The sequence below is a fragment of the Peromyscus maniculatus genome, chromosome 5 (assembly GCF_049852395.1).
Source record: "Peromyscus maniculatus bairdii isolate BWxNUB_F1_BW_parent chromosome 5, HU_Pman_BW_mat_3.1, whole genome shotgun sequence".
NCBI lineage: Eukaryota > Metazoa > Chordata > Mammalia > Rodentia > Cricetidae > Peromyscus > Peromyscus maniculatus.
The window spans coordinates 144,743,369-144,764,970 of NC_134856.1; the positions used below are offsets into that span (position 1 = coordinate 144,743,369).

The 21,602-nt window shown below is 41.0% G+C and overlaps 1 protein-coding gene and 1 long non-coding RNA gene across 2 annotated transcripts; one reads left to right on the plus strand and one right to left on the minus strand.

Moving 5' to 3' along the window:
• Window positions 1-597: 597 nt before the first annotated feature.
• Window positions 598-7,717, minus strand: LOC121829863 (uncharacterized). The gene is made up of 3 exons (XR_006072930.2): window positions 7,514-7,717; window positions 1,732-1,771; window positions 598-965 (listed from the first exon to the last, which is right to left on the minus strand). It is a non-coding gene; the product is annotated as an uncharacterized LOC121829863 (long non-coding RNA).
• A 48-nt stretch (window positions 7,718-7,765) lies between these two features.
• LOC102925356 (spermatogenesis-associated protein 31-like) lies at window positions 7,766-17,628 on the plus strand. Its single transcript, XM_006997472.3, has 3 exons — window positions 7,766-8,036; window positions 10,141-10,213; window positions 10,734-17,628. Exons 1-3 carry the CDS (start codon window positions 7,797-7,799, stop codon window positions 13,640-13,642), a joined length of 3,222 nt encoding a protein of 1,073 aa, XP_006997534.2. The 5' UTR covers window positions 7,766-7,796; the 3' UTR covers window positions 13,643-17,628.
• Window positions 17,629-21,602: the final 3,974 nt, after the last annotated feature.

Genomic DNA, 21,602 nt, shown 5'->3' on the forward strand with positions numbered 1-21,602 from the left:
TTATAAGTCAGCAACCACAGTGATTCTTTAAAAGCAGTCTCACTCCTCTATACAAAGTTCCCAGTGGCTTCCTTATCCATGGTCCTGATAATGGCTTACACCATCCTGCATAATCTCTCTCCTTTCAGATCTCATTTCCTAAAGTCTCTCTCTATCTGTCCAACTGAAAGAGCCTGTTCCCCTTTGGGTATAGCTGGTGTTTTTCTGCTGCAGAGCTTTTGCAAACATTTTTCCTTTCACCTGGAACAAGCTTCCTTCAGACATCTCTTAAATTCTGTTTCAGGTCCTCTGAGCCTTGACTTGGAAGGCAGGAAGCTTGTGTGTTAACAATAGTTTCTTACTGTGCACACTGTAAGGCCCTCTGCAGTTCAATCAACACAAGTCAGTACAGTATGAAAGTCATCAACTGCAGCAGAGGTATTTTACATGTTTCCTCAGAGTGTTGGAAACAGCAGCAAAAAAGAGCTTGACCTGCAAGTTCACAGCAAGTACTGCAGACAAAGCAGAATGTTAAACACAACCATGGCACTACAATCACACTCTTTCTTCAAAAATAAACTTGATAGAAAGGGAAAAGATAGAAGAAGAAATATACACTAGAGACAATCGTAGCTTTTTATTCATACCAGATCTTGTTTTTTGTTTGTTTGTTTGTTTTGTTTCTTTGTTGTTTTGGTTGAAACTGGATTTTGGTTGAAAGTAGTAGTTCTGGTTAATTTCTTAAGGTGTGTTGATTTAAAAAGGAAACAGTTATCATCTAGAGATAAATGAAGGTACTGATGGATGAAATGAGAGGCTGTGATGAATAATCTTCAGTTAATCTATGTGAGGGATGCAGGTCTCCAAGAACTGAAGCAGTGGGGCAGACATGTCAGAGTCAGCAGCAGTTTCTTCTTTACTCCTCTGGATATGCTTTACCTTTATAGTAAAGCAGAAAGAAAGCAGAGCCAAAGTTCTGTTGGTCACTGGGAAAAGAAAAGTGATGGAGATAGAAAATATGCAGAGATAGAAAAATAAAAACTGTTTCATCTCATATAATTCTGTATTGTTACATGTGTTGTTTTGTTTTTATCTGTTAATTCTATAATTTTCAAGTGCCTTGTGAATAATTAAGTTGCTCTTATGGAAATTTCTAGACAGTGAAAACTTGTTTCCAAAGTACATGGTTAATGTCTATCTTTTTTTATTTTTAAGAAGTTTAAATTAATTTTTAAAATTAATTTTTGGTGGGCACACAAAGAAATGATGTCACTGTGATATACAACACTATGCTCTGTGGCTGAACACTCCTTTGTTTACATGGCAGGCAAAAACAGGGTTGTCCAGAAGCTAGTAGGCCAGTTAGCCTGGAGTACACAGTTACACAATGCAGCAGCAGAAATGAGAGAGATTCTGCCACAACTAGATATATGAGAACTGTCTTGAAAGTTGTCCTGTGATCAACAGACACACACACACACACACACACACACACACACACACACACACACACACACACACTTTATTACAGATATATTAGTGTGGGATTTGCCATAAAAATTAAAATGTGACTATGAAAATTATTAAAAGTTGTGCAGAAGACCCAGACCTAGAAGTGCAGCTGTTAGCCATAGCCACTTGGGTGACTGAGACAGAATGATCACATGTTCAAGGACATTCTGAGCAACTTGGTGATATCTTGTTTCAAAATAAAAAGTAAAAACATTTATGGTGTAGTTCAGTAGTACATACCTTAGTTTGTATGAACAAGTCCTTGCATTCATCCCCAGTACTAAAAATAAAAATAAAAACAGATCACTGAATATGACTGTCTTCTAATAGTCACCTATCTAAAGTAAATATATTTAAATTTTATTCATTGTTTTTAACAAATTCTCAATAGTTCAATTTTACCAATAAAGACTCAGGAGCCAGATGCTGGGGTGAAAGCCTGCTAGCTCACAGAGGCAGAGAAAGCACCTAGCTGACCTTCTTTGCCAAAATCCCAGAAAGAGCCCTTCCTCCTACACTGTCTCAAACAAGACTCCTCCAATTCAATGTCCCACCCACCCTTCTAATTCCTACGCATCTCTCTGCATGTCCTCCTGACTCTCTCTTACTCTCTATTGTGTTTTTTTTTTTCTTGTTCACTTCCTGTCAACTGGTTGCTTGCTCTGCCTCTTGACCTATGGCTGATTTTATTTAGTCCTGCTTAACATATTCAAGCAGAAAGCTCTTGGACTAAAGGAGTGTGCTAAAGCTGCACCACACCACAACTAGACACAAGTTTTTCCAGTAAATAATGCAGGATTCACAGTGTGATCAAATACCCTGCAGCATTTCCCCCTTTTTGTCTAAAGAAAAGGAAAGGTTTTAACTCTAAGACAGTAAAACTATTTACAGTAATGAAGCTATTTCTGCCAAGCTTTCCATAATGTCAACTTGGTTGTATTTGGCAGTCTTAGCATTAAGTGTTTCTGAGTTTAAAGTTCTATAAAAGGTTTATGTCAATCTCATATGACCTCAGCAATTTGAATGTCCTGAGCAGTTTGTAGTACAAAGCTGCTCTTTCTCCTATGCTGTCTCAAACAAGACTCGTCCAACTCAGTGTCTCAGCTTTCTACTTCCTGGGTGTCTCTCTCCATCTTCCTGACTCCTACTTACTCTTTATGGTTTTTTTTTTATGTCAACTGGTTGCTTGCTCTTCTTCTTGACATATGGTTGATTTTATTTAGCCCCTTTAAAAATATTCAATCAGAAAACTCTTGGATTAAAGTGTATGCTAGGGCTTAGACACATCACAACTAGAAACAGGCTTTTCCAGTAAATAATGCAATCTCGGGGTTCACAGTGTGATCAAATATCCTGCAACAATTCAATTTCTTATTGTCAGCAATAAGAATGAATACATTGCTGATATAGTAAATGTTTGTGGTCAAAGAGAGAGGAGAAATCATGATCACAAAATCCTGTAATTTTTCTGGGCAGCAGAAGATGTATAAAGGACAAAATGGCAACTTTTCCCATTTCTTATTGAACAGATACTTTTCTGGGGTTACATACAATTATAGGATAGGTTAGAATAATCATAATGGTGGTTTCTGAGTTAATAGAGATCACTAATAAATACAACATCAGCTCTGTGAAGCCTGTGACCCAGTGTGAATCTTGGAGTAATTTTATAAGGCTAATCATATCAGCAAAATTCTTTCAAGTTCCTTCACTGATCCTTGCTGGACTGATGCTCTTTCATTCCTTTAGTAATACAGAATCTACTAAAAAAAAATGAATCTACTTTTTATGAATGAAAGAAGAAAATTGTCATGGAAGACCTATGGCTATAATAATACCTATAATTAAAATTACTAAAAATGGTCATTTAGCCAGGTATAGTGATTCACAACTATAATCTCAGTACTTGGAAAATAGAAGCAGGAGGATTAGGAGTTAAAAATTATCTTCTGGCCTGGCGGTGGTGGCGCACGCCTTCAATCCCAGGACTCAGGAGGCAGAGGCAGGAGGATCTCTGTGAGTTTGAGGCCAGCCTGGGCTACCAAGTGAGTCCCAGGAAAGGCACAAAGCTACACAGAGAAACCCTGTCTCGAAAAATAAAAAAAAAAAAATATCTTCTGTTACATAGTAAGTTCAAATCCAGCCTGGGCCACTTGAGACGCATCTCAAAAATCAGTCAATCAATCAATAAGTTAGTAAGTAACTTAATAAATAATTGTCTGATTGAAACTTGAATACATAATCTCATATATGGTTTTGATTCAATAGTTATAAATAAGTGCTCTTAACTGCTGAGCCAGTGCTCCATCCCCAGCAAGTTATTTTTTTTTATTGTTTTATAAGTAATCTGGTGGTTTGATTGAGAAAGGGTATTATCTAAAAATAATAAAAAGAATCTGCAGGAGGGAATATTAATCTAATATTTGTTTGATTGCAAACATAATGACCAAGACTGAAGCATGAAGAAATGTAACATTAGAATAGATGTATAATGAATAAAGAGATTGAACCAGCACTCAAACCTTCCAATAAAAAAAAATTCTTAAGACTAGATGGCTTTAATGGGGAATTCTACTGAAAATTGAAATGATTTTTAATTAAAGATTTATTCTATTTTTATGTATGCATATTCATGTGTCTTTGTATCTGTACTCATATATGTGTAGGTTCTTGTGGAGGCCAGAGAAATCATTAAGTCCCAAGTGTAGCACAAATTCTAATTAGTCTTAATAATAAAAACCCAGAGTCAGATATCAGGGTGAAAGCTGAAAGATCAGAGAAGCAGAGCAGGCAGCCACTAGAAAGACTTCTTACCTTTAGACATCCTCAGACCAAAAGGGCTGAGCTCCTGTCTCCACACCACCTTATCACTTCCTCTCTATGCAGTCATATCACTTCCTGTCTCCATTTGCCTAGTGCTGGGATTAAAGGCATGTGCCTCCCAAGTACTGGGATCAAAGGCATGAGATCCCAAGTGTTGGGATTAAAGGTGTGTGCCACCACTGCCTGGCTTCTATGGTGAGCTAGTGGCTAGCTCCAGGCAAGCTTTATTTGTTAGTGCACAAACAAAATATCATCATACTCAGGTGGTTGGGAGTGACCTAATATGAGTGCTACAAAGTGAATTACAGTCCTCTCTGAAACCAGCAAGTTCTCTTAAGTGCTAAGCCATTTCTCCAGCCTTTTACCAATCATTTAAAAGAGAATTTACATGCATCACAAATGTTGGATAGACTCTCTAGTTGCCTTTCTGTCTCTCAGAACTTGAGCCAACCTTGGCCTCTCAGGCTGGTAGCCTCTCTCCTTTGAAAGAGTTGATAAAAATGTTCTGCAAATTCATAGCCTTTATAAAGAATTCAGTTATCTCCCTCCCACTTGCAGCTGTAAGCAAGCTCCACCCTCTGATAATCCTAGACCAAGGACAATTCTGAATTATAACATTACTTTTATCAGTGCCTTCTCAGGCAGGGCCAGCTAGGTCATATAGTATGAAGCTTGCCTATCTCCTTGAAAATTTGTAAGAGTCAAAAGCCTCCCTTGTTCTTCATATTTGAAAAGAAGTTTCTGTCTCTGTTTAAGATTGTATAATGGCTGTATATGGCCATGGTGCTATGTATATCTTGATGTTACAGCAATAAAATGTCTATCATTTTCCCCTTAGGGCCATGCTATACTTGATAGCTATCCTTCATAATGGTCTCCCATTTCAAAGCCTCATCACAGTTTCACACAGTGTGAGATTCTCTCCCTACTCCCCTCCTCTCTCTTATTAAGGGTGCCACAAAAATAAAAGATTTTATTAACAGGTATTAGTTGTGCATATTAATTTAACTCAGTGTCATATTTAATACACATGTATATCAGGCACAATCAAAAGCAGCCTCCTTTTCACCACTCCACTCTACTCCTTCTCAACCTTTAGTAATCACTATTCTATACCCAAGTTGACTTCTTTTAAACTCCCATATATAAGAGAGAATGTGCAGTACTTGTTTTCTATGTCTAACATTTCAACAAATACGAGAACCTCCAGTTTTATCACTGTTTCAAATGACTGGATATCATTCTTTATAAATGACTAGTACTCCACTATGAGTGTGTGTGTGTGTGTGTGTGTGTGTGTGTGTGTGTGTGTGTGTGAGAGAGAGAGAGAGAGAGAGAGAGAGAGAGAGAGAGAGAGAGAGAGAATAATGACTGACTCACTATCTCAGCTATAATGAATAGTACCACAGTTAACATGAGCATTCAAGCATTTTTTTGATATGTTGATTTCACTTCCTTTGAAAATATGCTGAGTGGGATAATTCAATCATGAAGTAGATCTACTTTTAGATCTATACTGTTCTTCAAATGACAATGTGAGTTTACATTTCCACCACCACTGTAAAAAAATTTCCCTTTCTCTATAACCTTCCCAGGATTTGTTTCTATTATTAATATAGTCATTTGGATATCTCATTGCAGTTTTGATTGGCATTTTTCTGATGGCTAGGGAGCAAGTAGCATATTCTTGGATTAAAAAATACTGGATTGTTTTGTGTAAGAATATGGCATGTGTGTTTGTATACGTAAATATATGCACATGTGGCTGGATGTCCATGTGCAAACACATGAAGCAATCCCCAAAATCTTTGTGAAGTTAAACTTTATAAAGTCTATATAAAGCTATACATTTACAAATACCATATAAGATTTTAGCTACTTGTAGTTATTTAATACTTAGATTTTTGTTTTTATGTATTTATGTTCTTCTGTTTGAAAATGAGACAAAATATAAAAAAGTTAAAATTCATAAAATTAAATGAATATAAAAGGAACTTGAGTTCTTTCCTTGAACTGATGGCAATAAAAAACATTGCACAAACAAACCAGACTTGGGAACAAAGGAGATACTGAGAGTGGAAAAACCTCTGGAAAATATTCAAAATTACAGGGCCAGTCTCAGGGTTTTTTTAAATTATTTTTTAATATGTGTGCATGAGTGTCTGCATGTGCATATTTGCACCACATGCATGTGTAGTGCCCACCAAAGCCAGAAGAAGGTGTCAAAAAAAACAAAACAAATCCAAATAAATGTTCATGTGTGTGCATGTGTGTATCTATGATTGCATGTATCCAAGTGTGAGGGTGTTTGTGTTTTCTAGCTAGGCTGGAGTCCAGCAAACCCAGAGAGAGACCCTCCTCTAGCTACTCCTTTTTGAGCTGGGATTCTAAGAACTGGCAGAGAGGCCTAGCTTGTTATGTAGGTACTAGTATCTGAACTCAGATCTTCATTATTGAACAAGTCCTCTTAGCCACTTGCACTATCTCTCCATCCCCCAATCTAAGAATTTTTAAGGACTATAAGAATGGCCTTAAGTGTGGTGGTAGTGCATGCCTACCAGCACTAGGGAGGCTGAGGCAGATCCCTGTGAGTTTGAGACCAGCCTGGTCTACAGAGCTGGTTCCAGGACAGCCAAGGCTTTCACACAGTGAAACCCTGTCTTGAAAAACAAAAAATAAAATAAAATAAAAAACAAACAAAAACCCTGGCTTTAAAATACCTCAAGCTAAAATTGGCAAATGAGAAAAGGAACCAGGTGATATATGAATTCCTTAGGGGAGGGAGAAGTTAATAGAACATTAAAAAAAAAAAAGTTGGTGTGAAGGCCTAGACTTGACTTTACAGGCTCCATCTTAGGGAAAGGGCCACCATCTCAAACCACCTGTTATACTCAGTTCCAGAAAGGACCTCAGGAATGTGCCATGACGACTTGAACAAATACAGGCTCCTGCAGGCATCCTGTCTGTGGTTTATGGCCCTTGAAGATATCTAGATAATCCTGCTGAGCAGTCCAGATAATCCTGTTCATCAGGTTGTGGTTTCCCGACAAAAGTCTTACCCAATGGTATCAAATGTGGTTTCATGCCTGAAGTCTAGACCAATAGTTTCAAAAAATCACCTTGCCCCATATCCCTTCTACCCAATCTCAAGTTGCCAATTCTTGGCTTGTGGTCTTTCCCTATAAAAACTCTACTACACCTGGGTTTGTGGCCACCACCACATTTCCTTCCATCTGCCCTGCGGTGGCCCAGGTTGAACCTGAATAAAAGGACCCTTATGTGCTTGCATCGGAAACCAGCTCCTCAGTGGTCTCTGGGGGTTTTGCTAAATGGGTACTATAGTTGGAGTAAGTGGAGTTGAAAGAAAGTATCCAGAAGACGGATGGGGGAGAATTGTCTGTCTGTGTTGCCCCTCCCCCACTCTCAGAAGCCCTTTGTGATGTTGAGACCTGGCTTTGTGATGGGGAATCCCCAGCTCAGTGATGTGGGCCTGGGTTATCCTTCACCTCCCAGGGAGAACTCCCACCAGTTCCATTCAGATGGAGACTCTTTCCTCTCTTCTAGAAAGAATATACACCACATGGGTGAGCCTCAGCTCCACTATGTGGGTGATGGACATGATCCTTGCCTTTGTGTGTGGACTGGGGCTCTACCTCCTGTTACTTCCCTTCCTTGAGAGTCATCTATCTTCACCTCTACCAAATATAAAGTTCACCAAAAAGGTAAGAAACTCTCAGTCTAATCTAATAGACTCTAACAGAGAATTCTCATTCTCTCTCTCTCTCTCTCTCTCTCTCTCTCTCTCTCTCTCTCTCTCTCTCTCCTCTTTCCCTCTCTGTCTTCCCCTCTCTCCCTCTTTATCTTCCTTTCCTCCACCATCCCTCTCATTCTTCCTATCTCGGTGTATATCCCTTAATTTTTAAATTAGCATACTAAGTTTTGGGTTTAATAATGGGATCTTCAAACAAACTTTGTTTTCGTTGTCTGCTGTCTTCCATCCCCCTTTCCTCCCTACCTTGTCTGTGTTCCTCCACTCCCCACAAGCCTCTTTTTGGCTTTCATGTCATATAGGTTCTTTTGCCCATCTCCCCTGCCTTAATACCACAGTTTAGTACAAATTTCCACAAATCAAATAGAGAGATGGGCTGGGGAGCCATCTCCAGAAAGAACAGAAATCTATTCTCCTGGTAGCTGGTGGGGCAGGGTTGAGAGTAGACACCAGGGCATCTATCTGGAGCTCACAGTATGTCTGTGAGGTGTGCTGATATGCCAGGGTGAACTTGAATGGCATGATTTCATGGATAAGATCTGCATTCTTGATAGAGTTGGGGATCTCTTTATCAGAGATAGGACAAGCATTGAGCACTGGTTCATATATTCCCTCCTCCTGTACAATTCTTTCCTCTGTGATGGGTTGTCTGAGGGCTGAGCTGAGCCTCAAAAGGTATTAGATCTGAGGCCAGAGTGACAACTGGCTTCAAGAAACAGAATTCTACCTGGCAATGAAGCAGCTACAAAGGTTTGACTCTTGAGCAGAAGAACAGTGACTGTAGACATCCATGATTGAGCTCACAGTGCATCTATTGGAAGACCAAAGAAAAATATCAGGTGTTCTGCTCTATAACCCTCTCCTTAATTTCATTAGACAGAGACCTTGCAACCCCAGTGCTATGGGAGGCAGTGACAGGTAAGGATCTCTGGAATTTGGTATCTCTTAGCCTAGCCCCAAGTTCAGATCCTCTCCTATCTCTGCCTCCCATAACACTGGGGTTACAACCACATGTGCAACTACATGGCTTCTTACATAAGTGATGGGAACTTGAACTTAGGTCCTCACATAACAATGTTCTTATCCACTAGGCCCTCTCCAGGGCTCTCTTTTTATATTTCTTAAAGAAAGAAAACAAGTTGGCAAAAGTGCTCAGCAAGTAAGTTTTTGTTTTGCAAGCATGAAGATCTGGATTCAGATACTCAGCACCCAATCAGAAAGCTGGGCATAGTGATATGTGTCTATAGTTTTGGTGTTGGGAAAACAAATCCAGAAGGATCCCTGAAGCTTCCTGGTCAGCCAGCGAGTCTGACTGCATCAGTAAGTTCCAGGTTGAGTAAGAGACACTATCTTTAAAACTTAGAGTGACAGGAGAATACTGACATAGATCTCTGGTCTCCCATATTCATACACATTTGCACATAAATGAGAAGGGGAGAAAGAGACAGAAAGAGGGGGGAGAGAGACAGAGACAGAAAGAGAGAGACAGAAAGACAGAGAGGAAAAATAACAAATTTTTTTTTGCACTCACTCACTTTAAAAATGTGAAGTTAAAACAAAAACAGAACCACTGGTCAAGCTTGGTGGTGCACTTTTTAAACCCAGTACTAGGAAGACAGAAGTAAGTAGCTCTCTGGGAGTTTAAGGTTAATCTAGTTTATATAGTTAATTCCAGGCTAGCCAGGGCTGGGGAGATAGATGTCTTAGCATTTAAGAATACTTGCTGTTCTTCCAGAGGAACCAAGTTTGCTTCCAGAACATATAGCCCACAACTACCCATACTCTAGTTCCAGATCCAATACACTATTCTGGCCTCTGCTACTGGTCAGGCACACATCACACACACACACACACACACACACACACACACACACACACACACACACACACACACACACACACCACACAGCATTAATCACATATCAAATTTAAAAATTCATGAATATCTGCAGCTTCTCTAGATGAGAATGAAAACCTCTCTCTCTCTCTCTCTCTCTCTCTCTCTCTCTCTCTCTCTCTCTCTCTCTCTCTCTCCCTCTCCCTCTGTCATTTCTCAGCCTCACCTTCAGATGACCTGGCAGAGCTGGTGCAGGAAAAAGTTTAGGACTCGTTGTAGGAGAGATCCCAAAGGTAAGTCAGTCTCTGCCATTCACTTGCCTGTGAGGAGCTAACACCATGTTTCCCAGGTGAGTTGCAGAGACCTAAGAGGGAAGTTCCTGGGAAGGAAATAATAATACCATGCTCAGGTTCCTGTCTTAGAAGAAAACTATGAGGAGCCAGCTGATAGGTGTTCCTAACAGGGATGTCTCTGGACTATTAGGAGCAATGTTAACCAGGATTTGGAGGTGGGATCCTGAGTAAAGCTGATTCTTTTTTTGAGGTGACCCCATCCTTTCTCCCATAAGTCAGTTAGAAGGATCATGGAGGGTGACAGCTATGGGAGTTACTTATAAATGAATAAGTCCTATCCATCCATCTACTTTGAGAACACTGTCAGTCATGGATCGCATGACCTTGCTCTAGAATCACATGATCAGGCTCTAGAATCTAATCTCATAATCTTTTCTAATGGGGCACCTACAAATTTAGCTTACTATAAAAACCCTATGCCCTATCTTCCATCATCATAACCCAGTCTCCTAATTTCCAGCTTGGGGAGAATGCCTGAAAAAGCTGAAAGAAAAAGGAAAAGATGGATTATTTCTAGAAGAAATTAGCCCAGGACACCATTTGAATTCTTTAGGGAACATGTTTAAGTCACCAAGTACTAAGCAAGACAGCACTACTCTGCCACCTTTCTGGAACCTGAAAGAAAAATCAGAGCAGCAGATGGCCATTCAGAAACTATCATATCCCAAGATTTTGGGGGACCATTTTCAACAGAAATACAACCAGCTTTTCTGGGGTCTCCCTTCTCTGCACAGTGAATCTCTAGTGGCTGCTGCCTGGATCCCCCAGACTTCTACTCTCCCTTCTCCCTTTTTCTTATTCAATGCCATCTCAAGTGGTTATCCAGTTCAAATGCAGGCTCGAATGTCTTCAGTGCTTTCCCACACACATCCCCTGTCCTACCTGGACCTCCAATCTCCACCCTTAATACTGTCTCCACCCAAGTTCCAGCCCCCAACTTTGAATCAAGTCACTCTTCAATCCCCTCTTCCAGCCCTACTGCCCTCTTCTCTATCCTCCTACACAAGGGATTATGGAACATCTTGTTCTCAGTCACAAAGAAAGCTACAGTGTCTCCCTACTGAAATACAATACAGGGAAAGGCCCTCAGTGACAAAACAACTAGAAAGTAGATTGGCTTTACCCTTGATGGTCCAGAGACCTCAAGAAGTCTATGATGTCTTGACCTCCAACATTTCCCAAGACTTGGCAGTCTCTATCCTTCCTGACAATTTTCCAATCAGCTGTGAGCTCCGGGAGAAACTGGAGCAGCACATTCAAAAGTGGCTCATTCAACACCGATGGGATCTTCCTCGGAAGATCCAAGAATCTCTGGAAGTGATGCAGCTTCAGAGCACAGTAATAGAAAGTCAACCCAGAGACAGACCTGGCCCCTCAAGACCCTTTGTGTCTATGGGTGAACATAGCATGGATGGCCAGAAGGTGAGATTCAAGCTAGAAAGGGAATCTGGTAAGAATTTGGGACCTATTCTAGGAAAGATCTCAAAACATCCAATCAAGCACTTGGAAAAAAGTCCAGTAAAGGTAGAAGGGACAAATCTTTCTGAGTCAGAAAGAAATCCAGTAAAGAGCTTGAAGAGTGACTCCAGAAATAACTTAACCAAATGCATAGACGAGAATCTAGAAAATGGCCTGAAAGCTCATTTGGGCACAAAGTCAGGGCAAATCAATCAAGGTCTGATCCCTCTGAGTGTGCGTCGATCCTGGCTTGCTATGAACAATGGATTTACCACGTCTGACACCCATATGGAAACTAGAAACTTAGCATCCTCGAAGAGTTCAGAAAAGTCTGTGAGCTCTTTACAGAAGCTTGCCTTTCTTGATCCAGGCATTCAACAGGCCCTGGAGGCACATGTTGTAAGGTTTTGGGTGAAGCACAGGTGGGGCCTTCCTCTCAAGATACTCAAGCCCATAAATCTCTTTAAGTTGAAAAGTGGTGAGTCCTTGCCCATTGCACTGTATGCCCCACCCTCCTCATCCTCTGTATCTGAGACCAGTTCAGCAGTTGAGGTAGTCGGGTTCCTAGGAAAACCATGTCAGACATGCTTGAGAGAGGTGATAATTAAGGATTCTTCTCCATCATTAGGGAGTCTTCTCCTTGTCTCCTCTCCTTCCTGTAAGGATATTGAGAAAGCCCTGGGAGTGTTTCCATCTGGTGTTGACCAGGAGCCTTCAAAGACCCCACCAACCAAACCAGAGAGCAGGCATCAGTCTGAAACTCTCACACATAAGTTCATGGATATACCCTCTCAGAGTGGGACTGTCTTAGAGAAAGAGAGAGAGACCGAAGAAGTCCTTTTACTGCCTAGAAGGACTAGTGTTCAAAATGCAGGGGCACACAGCCACCAGGCAAAAGTTGTTAGTGAGTTTCCACATAATGTGGAGACAGAATCAACAGGCCAGCCACAAGTCTACACTGCTGCTGTGCTCCTTCCAGAGCGTTCCAGGAGCGTGCTTCTTCCTGCAGACACTTTGGCTTCACAGGTGTTAGCTGACATTGTGGTGGCAGGAGGAGGCAATAGCCTGGTGCAGCAGCAACCCAGTACTCCAAAGCATCAAGTCTCACAGAAGAGCCAAATCAAGGTGTTGGCCCCTACTTATCAAGATGAGGACACTAAAAGACAGAATAAAAGAAAACATGAAGAAGGGTCCAAGTTCACCAGAGTCAAGGAGAAAGAAGACAAATTTAGAAGTAAACACTATCAGTCCCTTCCAAAACCCACACAAGTTCCTCCAGAAAGCCCCTTTCAAAAACTTGTGAGCCGCTTTCTTCGGTGGATTCATCCCAAGAAAACAATCAAAGGGCAGGAATCTTCTCCCAAGAAAGGTAGGCCTACAGCAGGTACTGCTCAGAGTCAACAGAGGCAAGTGAAAAAGAAACCACACGTGGACAGCAATGTTGCTGAGGCCCAGGAACTTATGTCAGCTGTTGGAGAGATGTTAGAAAAGAAAATGATGCTGCAACGTAAACTCTGTGCTTCAAAGTTTGACAAGCACAGAAAAACTCCTCCACCTCCTGTGTCTCAGTCTTCCTATGGCCACAAGCCAGCCTCCTACTCAGAACAAAGGAGAGCACCCAGTCACCCAGTCAATTCCTCCTGTCAGAAGTGTCCTATACAGGACAAGCACATCAGAGACAAACCATCTCAAAAAACTGTACGATTTAGCAGTGAACCACAGACCCCTCAGAATCCTAACCTTGTGTCCCCTAACACAAGTATGAACCTAGTGAGTTCCTCCCAGAGCGGAACAATAGTGCCAGGTGTCTCAAGTCACCATCTCCACTGTCCTAGGCACTGTGTTCTTCGAAGGAGTGTCTGTAGCCACCTAGAAAATTCCTCTCTAGTTTTTTCTAGTAGGAAAACATAATCAAAAGAAAAAAAATAGTCCATGTAAAAATTATTTTTCTCACGTTAGTACATTCAAGATATTTAATGTAGCTCCAAATACATGTTTTTTTCCCCTTATAAAAGGGTAATGGTTTCTGTCTGTTCCATGTTTTATATGGGCCTTGTCTTCTAGCAGGGATAGACTAGAATTGGTGATTAATATAGTACAAGCACACCTCCCCCAAAACTCCTAACATCAAAATGCTATTGCCAGTGTCCAGGGAGATGGTTCTGTTGGTAAACTGCTTGGTGCAAAAGCATAAGGACCTGAGTTAGTATCTCTGACAATCGTGTAAAAAACTAAGCATGGTGGTGTACATTTTTAATCCCATTGCTGGGGAGAGGAAGACAAGAGGATCCCTGGGGCTTGCTGGCTAGCTGGCTAGTCAAATGAATGAGCTCACTAAGTGACCCTCTCTCAAAAGAGAAAAAAGCAATTACTGAGGCTGATACCCAACATTGACCTTTAGTCTTTACACATATACGTGCACACATGCATGTCTACTTGCATGTACATGTGCCCAAACATAAAGATGGCAGGATAGGAAAACTGAGAACGTTCCATCCCATGATCTGCTCCAATCCACCTTTCCATTGTGTTATTTTAATCTTAAACTTTAGGCAGCTGCAAAGACTAGGAAGACAGAGGCTTCTTAAGTCTCAAAATCTCCTCCTCCCCACTTCCCAGGGATCCAGACAGAGTCTGATCCAAATAGCTTTCCTAGTTACAAAATAGGCATGAATTTGGATGAGGGCTGGGCATTCTGTTGTGTTCTGAGCTCAGAAGCAGGAGAAAGCTTGCTCACAGCTTTCTTGGTGGAGAATAGACCATGCCTGCCTCTGGGAAGCCTCTTCTCCTGGGGAAAGGTAGGGATAGTTCAGCCTTAGGAAAAATTCAGTCATATGCTAGCTACCTCTAGAATGCAGAGGAAAGCACTTTCTGGGTCAGAGTGATGATATCATTCAGGGACGCCACTGAAGGTCATGTCTGCCTCAGAAGAATAGTCCTATAGTTCACTTACCTTAGTCTATCTCACAGCTAGCTCAAGTCCAGAGAGGTATTCTGGGTGAATAAAGAGGGATATGATTGAGAATTGAGGACTGAAGACTGAGGGTTGAATAAAAAGAATTAACTTGGGAGGCAAAGATAGAAGCATGAAGGTGCTATAAATATGCTATGAACAAGGAGCCCTTGCAGTTCCCCTGCCACCTGGAAGCCAAAAGGATGTTAGGGGCCAAGTGGTTCATCCTAGTCACATTTGTATCCCATTTGTGATCCTTGGTCTCAGACCTAGAGAAGCCAAAAACAAACAAAAAACCAAAAACCAATCAAACAAAAACAAACAACCCAGACTGGATTGGAATCAAAACAAATTAAGGAAGATAAATTTCTTAACCTTGCATATAATTACGTCTCTAATCCTAGAAAAGATGGTTTCACAATAGATGTCAGGACTGAGGATCTTGAGATCTTGTCTGTTGTGTGTATACACCATACCAGGACTGCTACCAGTAGACGAAAATTTACAAGGGCAGAGGGGATGGCCTAGGGTCACACAGAAAATTTTACTCAGCTCTTTGTCTTTGTTTAGTTCAGAGACTAATAGGAAAGACACAATCAGAAAGGACATGCACTGCTAATAGCTTGTCAAAATGTACTCCCTCCCCTGTATAGAAGGGTACTGAATGCTCTACTCTCCACTTCTAGCATTCCATCCTACTGGGCACTCTCCATATGGAAAATTAAAAGGAGAAGGAACCATTTGTGCAGAGAACATGTTCCAAGCTGTGCTACATACAGGACACAGAATACACACAGCTTAGAGGCCTCATACTCCTCATGGAGGGCCTTGCACCAGAATGATCCTGATGACAACAGAAATGGGCCCTGACCTCCACAAATGGGATTAGGCTGATACTCACTTATATGTAGGGATAGTAACCACAGGCCCTGGGGTCTGAATGCTGATGTCACTATCCTTCTCTTAAAAATGGGCAAGCATGTTAGCCTCTAGAGTGGGACCAGCACTGAGAACAAAGCTGGGGCTGACTTGGGGGTCTGGAACTTGATGCATAGTTGTTCTCCACCCTACAAAAGCTAAGAAGAGGGTAATATAGAGCTGAACCTTGACCTCAAAAGAGGCCGTGTCTGGCTGCTTCTGGCTTCTCTTAGGACACCAAGAGGTGAGTTCTCTGAAGTGTGGAGGAGCTGGACAAAGACCCCATGGTTCCTATCAGGAAAAGGACAATAAACTGATGACACTTGTTGAACCAGACAGGAGACATTGATTCTCTATCCTCCATAAGATTCAGGAAGGCCATTAAAGAGATCTACAGAATGTTCCCAGAAAGACTTCAGACAACATGGATACTCCTCACTGCCTTACATTGCTTTATAATCTGAAACTTTCCATAGTGACTTTCCATAGGAACCTCACACAGCTGAGTACTCATATCAACCTACACAAGCCCCATGAAGATTTCTGTGAGAGCTTTCATACAGAAATCTCACAGACCCTCCTTTTGAGGACTCCACAGAGACTTCAGTCACACAGAGGACTCAATTTCATAGCTGTACCCCTTCTTACACAGATACATTCCCAAAACCCACAACTTAAACCTCCACAAACCACTTGTATAGAGAACTGTCCCAATCAGCAAGTAGGGACCCACAGATACTGCTTGCAAAAATACCCAAGGCAACACAAAGACCCCAACCCCCCAGAGTTCTCCCAAAGACACCCCTAGTCAGCATACAGAGATCCCAAACCACAGATTCCATCCCCAGAAAACCCCAGAGACCCCCTCACAGATATAGTCAAAAAACAGAGACTCCCCAAGTCTCAGAAATCTCTCACAGAGACCCCACATTCCCTTCAGAGCCTTCTTAGGTTGTTCCAATCACCACCCTGAGAAAACCAGGGGATGTTTCCCATTTCTTTCAGGTCTAACTCAGAGAACTCATTAGAGACTGCCATAGAGACCTCCCATGCAGATGTCCACAAGAACTTCTCTCAGACACCCTACAAAGATAGAACACCATATAGATCTCCCACACAACACAGATCTCCCAACGCCTGAGGACAATTCAAATAACTCACATAGCAACCTTTTCCAGAGGTTTCAGACTTCTCACAGTTCACACAAAACCTTCTATGGAGACTCCACAGAATCCTCATCCAGGGTTCTCAGCAGAGAACTGACCCAAGGGTCTGAAGCCTGAGCCACTGATGAAGATGAAACTACTTAGGAAAATGGTACCGTAGATATGATTGTGTTGTAAGTCACTGAGAAACACAGCCACATTGTCAGCTTTATACCAAATGGGATTCTCTTATTGAAGAAAGACATTTTTTTTTGTTGTGGTTTATTTTTATTTTAGTAGTATTTTTTATCTCTGAAGAAAATCTACATTAAGACCTGGAAAAATATTTCCTTTTACAAGATCTCATCAGTTTGAACTTTGCCTCATCCTAGGGGGTTCTGAGGGAATGAAGAAAGGACTAACAGACAAAGGTATAGTAAAGCTTGGGTTAGGTGGGATTTGCTATCACCCCAACTAGGAACCTCAATGTGTTCATTATGCACAGCACAGGGAAAGGGGTTACCTAGTCTTGGTAGGAGGTCTCTGTAGGTGAGCAGTCTCAGACTGTAAATTTCTAGGAAAGAAAGATGCAGTTGCTAGTTTTTGTACACAGTGATCAATTTTTCATAATCACTAATACTTAGATTTCTGAGGAAAATGTCATTATTCTAGAGTCTGGCCAACACAGGTAATGGCTTTGGAAATTTCTCATGGGTCCTAGGGCCATTGAATCCTCAACATGGCTGTGTGCATGTCAACAACACACATTCACTCAGGACTTAACTCACTCAAGGGCTTCCTCCACTACACAACTCAGATCCACAATTTAGAGAATCATATATTTTTAAACATGAATAAACTATTGTCAACTTCTAATAAAAGTATCTTGTCATTTTGTTACCATTCACTTAAATTGTATCAGTGGCACATTTTTGTATCTCATTGGGGGCAAGTTTTGAATTTGGATTGTTTTCTTCTTTCCAAAAACCTGCAGCAAAGAAACCAAAAGCAACTTAGGGGATAAAAGGGTTTATTTGTCTTATACTTTCAGTTGTAGTATATCATTGCATGATGGTATGTCATTGAGGGAAGCTGAAGTAAGAACTCAAGCAGAAATTTGAAGCAGAAACCATGGAAGAATGCTTCATGCTGGCTTTCTGTTTCATGTTTAGCAGGCTTTCTTATACATCTCATGACCCTCTTGTTTAAGGATGGTACCACTCACACTGGGCTGTGCTCTTCTACATCAATAATAAAGAGAATGCCCCACCCATATACTACAGTCCTATCTGATCTGGATAATCCTTAAGTGAAACTCCCGTATCAGGTGACTCTAGGCCATCAGTTCTGAATCTATGGGTTGTGACCCCTTAGGGGAGGGGGTCAAACGACCTTTTTATAGGGGTCACCTAAGATCATCAGAAAACATTTACATTATGATTAATAACAGTAGCAAAATTACAGTCATGAGATAACAACAAAAATAATTTTATGCTTGGGGATCACCACAACATGAGAAACTGCATTAAATAATTGCAGCACTAGGAAGTTGAGAACCATTGCTCTAGGCTGGGTCAAGTTGAAAGTTAAAGCTAATTAAGACAATATATTTTATATTATTTTAGAACTAAAAAAAAGGCATTGCTTGAAACACTTAAAATCTGACAATTTTCATCACTTGTATAAATGTAAGTTCTGATCAAAATTATTATGACTGTTAATATCTGAACTGAAGAAAGTGTATATTTAATCAGATTTATATGACAGTAGCAACTAATAAAATGTCTGACTTACATGTTCATCACTTTCCAAAGGACACACTTTGGTATGACTTTATGTTTCTCACATGAGTGAAATGCTATCCAAGTCATGGGCAGCAGAAATAATAAAGGAGGTTTGATCTTTTAGAAAGATATCATTAATATTTTCAGATGCTATTACTATCTTTACATTATTTTTTTAACAATTTTTATTGATTCTTTGGGGATTTCACATCATGTACCTCAATCATGTTTACCTCCCTATTCTTCCATATCTGCCCCTCACCCCTGAAGCATTCCCCCTCCAAAAGGATACCCCCCAAAAATTAATTAAAAACAAACAAACATCTTTCCAGCACCTCTTCATTCATTCTAGTGGCATTGGGAGCTTTGGTGTCATGCAATATATACCCTTTTGTCCAGCCAGCTCCCATCTGCAAAATGTTTAGTGCAATGAGTCATTGGTCTGGTTCAAGGCCTCTGGCACACCATCATCACTGGAGCTTCATTAAAACTCCTCTCAGACATCCTGCTGTTGCCCTGAGTCATGGAAAATCTGAGGTTATCCATTCTACAGGACCAGTCCCTTCACCCACTCCATAAATGGGGTGGATGTTAGGGTGAGCCAACCCAAGAATCAGGATGTAGATCTGGGTGGTAGTTGAACTGGTCAGTCCAGGCCACTGGGACCAGTCCCTTCAGGCAAGGGGCAGAGCCAGCTCTCATAGGCCCATGTCAAGGGGGCCAGCTCTCCCATGCCCATGGTGAGGGATGGGTCCATCTTTCCAGAGTGTGGAGGCTGGCTCTCCCATAGTGGGACAGGGCCATCTCTCTTGCTACAGTGTCACAGGGCCATCTATCCCAGGACCAACGAGGGATAGGGCCAGCTCAGCATGGCCCTTGGATTTCAACACACATGGTTCCTATGACCTCCTGTGGTAACATTGGCCATGACATGATCACAGATCCCTATTGGTGAAATTATTAAGGCCACTCCATGTAGTTAAAAGGAAGATTTATTTAGTGGGTAACTTACAAATGAAGGGATAGGTAGGTCACGGGGTCTGGGGAAGCTGTATCGCAATCCAGCGGTGTTCTCTGGAGCTCTGCTTGGTCAACCTCCACCATCAAGGGTCCAGGAACAGAGAGAGAGCTGGCCCATCCTGATCTCGGGTCTCCCAGGTCCTCCCTTGGCCCCACCTTGTAGACGTGACAGTTGCCAAAGCTTCATTGGGGGTTAGAACTTCCAGATCCCAGCTCTACCAGGAACCTGGACCCAGGCATGGCCCTTGACAGCAGCTCAGCTCAGATGTTACCATGGTCGAGGTGGCAACAAAGGCCACCCAGATCAGTAGGGCTGCTAAAATCCCACTCTCAGTGATTTACTTCCTCCAGCAAGTCTCCAATTACTCAAGGATATATAACTTTCCCAAATAGTGCCACTGGCCAGGGACCAAATGTTCAAACACATGAGCCTGTAGGGTACATGTAATATTCAATCCACAGCAAAGACCAATAATCTGACATACTTGTTTCCCAGCCCATTACAGTAGAGGTGTTAAGATTTTGGGTCACTCAAATGTGGTCTATTTAGTTAATAACCAACAGCCGGTATTGAAGGCAGCATCTAAAGATACAGGTCCTTGTTACAATGAAGGAAGCTGTGCAAAGAACAAGTTTAGCCAGAAGAGTATTTCCATTTTGATTCAAAAGTTAGACCCTTTCTCTCATAATACCAGGTATAGAAAAGTTGATCCAGTGAACACTGTGTACATTAATCTCATAATTTAATGCCCTAGATATGTTACTTTTGGCACACTCTTTGAGCATGGATATACTGTGCTCATCAGTTATATTTGTCAAGATTAAGCTAAATGTCAGTGGACTACTCAGTGGAGGATTGTAAATTTTTCAACTTGCTCACAGACACACTGCCTACAGAAATGAAAACCATTTCCAGCTTATGGTACTGTTCTCATTGATACATCAGTAAATGAATGAGGGTCAGGAAGACATGTTATCCCAGAAACTTGCCAGCACTGAGGCTATAGACCTTATCACTGCAGACATTTCCTATAGGGTTTAAAATAAAAAGAACTTGTCTGCCATTTTTCTCCTGAAATTACTTTGAGTACCATGTATGTTGCCCACATCTCTCCAGCTGTGCAGTGTCTGTATGAATGTGTTTCCTGCTCTGTGAAGTAGGGGAAGTAGAGTGGCTCATCAATATATTCACTCAAAGATCAGCTTGAGCAGTAATCCCACTATTGATAGAGACTGTGTGCTGGTTTAAGTGGGAATATCTATCACAGACTCAGATGTGTGGCCTTGCTAGAGGAAGTATGTCACTGGGGATAAGTTTTGAGGTTTCAAAGTCATATGCCATTCCCAGTTCTTGCTCTCTGTTTAATGATTGCAGTTCAAGATGGGAGCCTTCAGCTTTCTGCTTCTGTCACTATGCCTTCATTCTTGCAATTCTTTCTTCTACAAGTTTTTGTGGTTGTGGTATTTTATAACAACAGTAGAAAAGCAATGTAAGCTGTTATCTTAAACCAAAACTCCAACAGTCGTGGGATATCTGGATGAGGGTTAAAAATTACTCAAAATGTATACATGAAATCACAATACATAAGCCATCACCCTGCCTCTAACACAGTGCTTTGTTCTTTTATAACATTAAAATATAACAATTTAATTGAATTTTAAAGGAATACCTTCTTTCCTGTGGCAACCAGAACATATGTGCAATTAAGACTTTCTGAAGCTGTAAGAATATTTGTACTTGACTCATAAAATAAAGGCATTTCATTTAATAATTTGGGGTTTATTTATTTTATTTCAATTGATTATTTTCCTATATCAAGATTATTGCATACCAAAAAAGTATTTAATTAAAACCCTCATAGTATGTTGGTATAATGCAGACAGAGTAAAGTATAAAACATTTATTTATGTCTATTTATTGTAAACATTGTTATAATGATTTTGTTTTATGTATTTGTGCATATATGTGGGTGCATATGCTTATGTGTGCACATGCATCTAGATGCTAGAATGACAACACTGGGTATTTTCCTTGGGAATCCACCCACCTC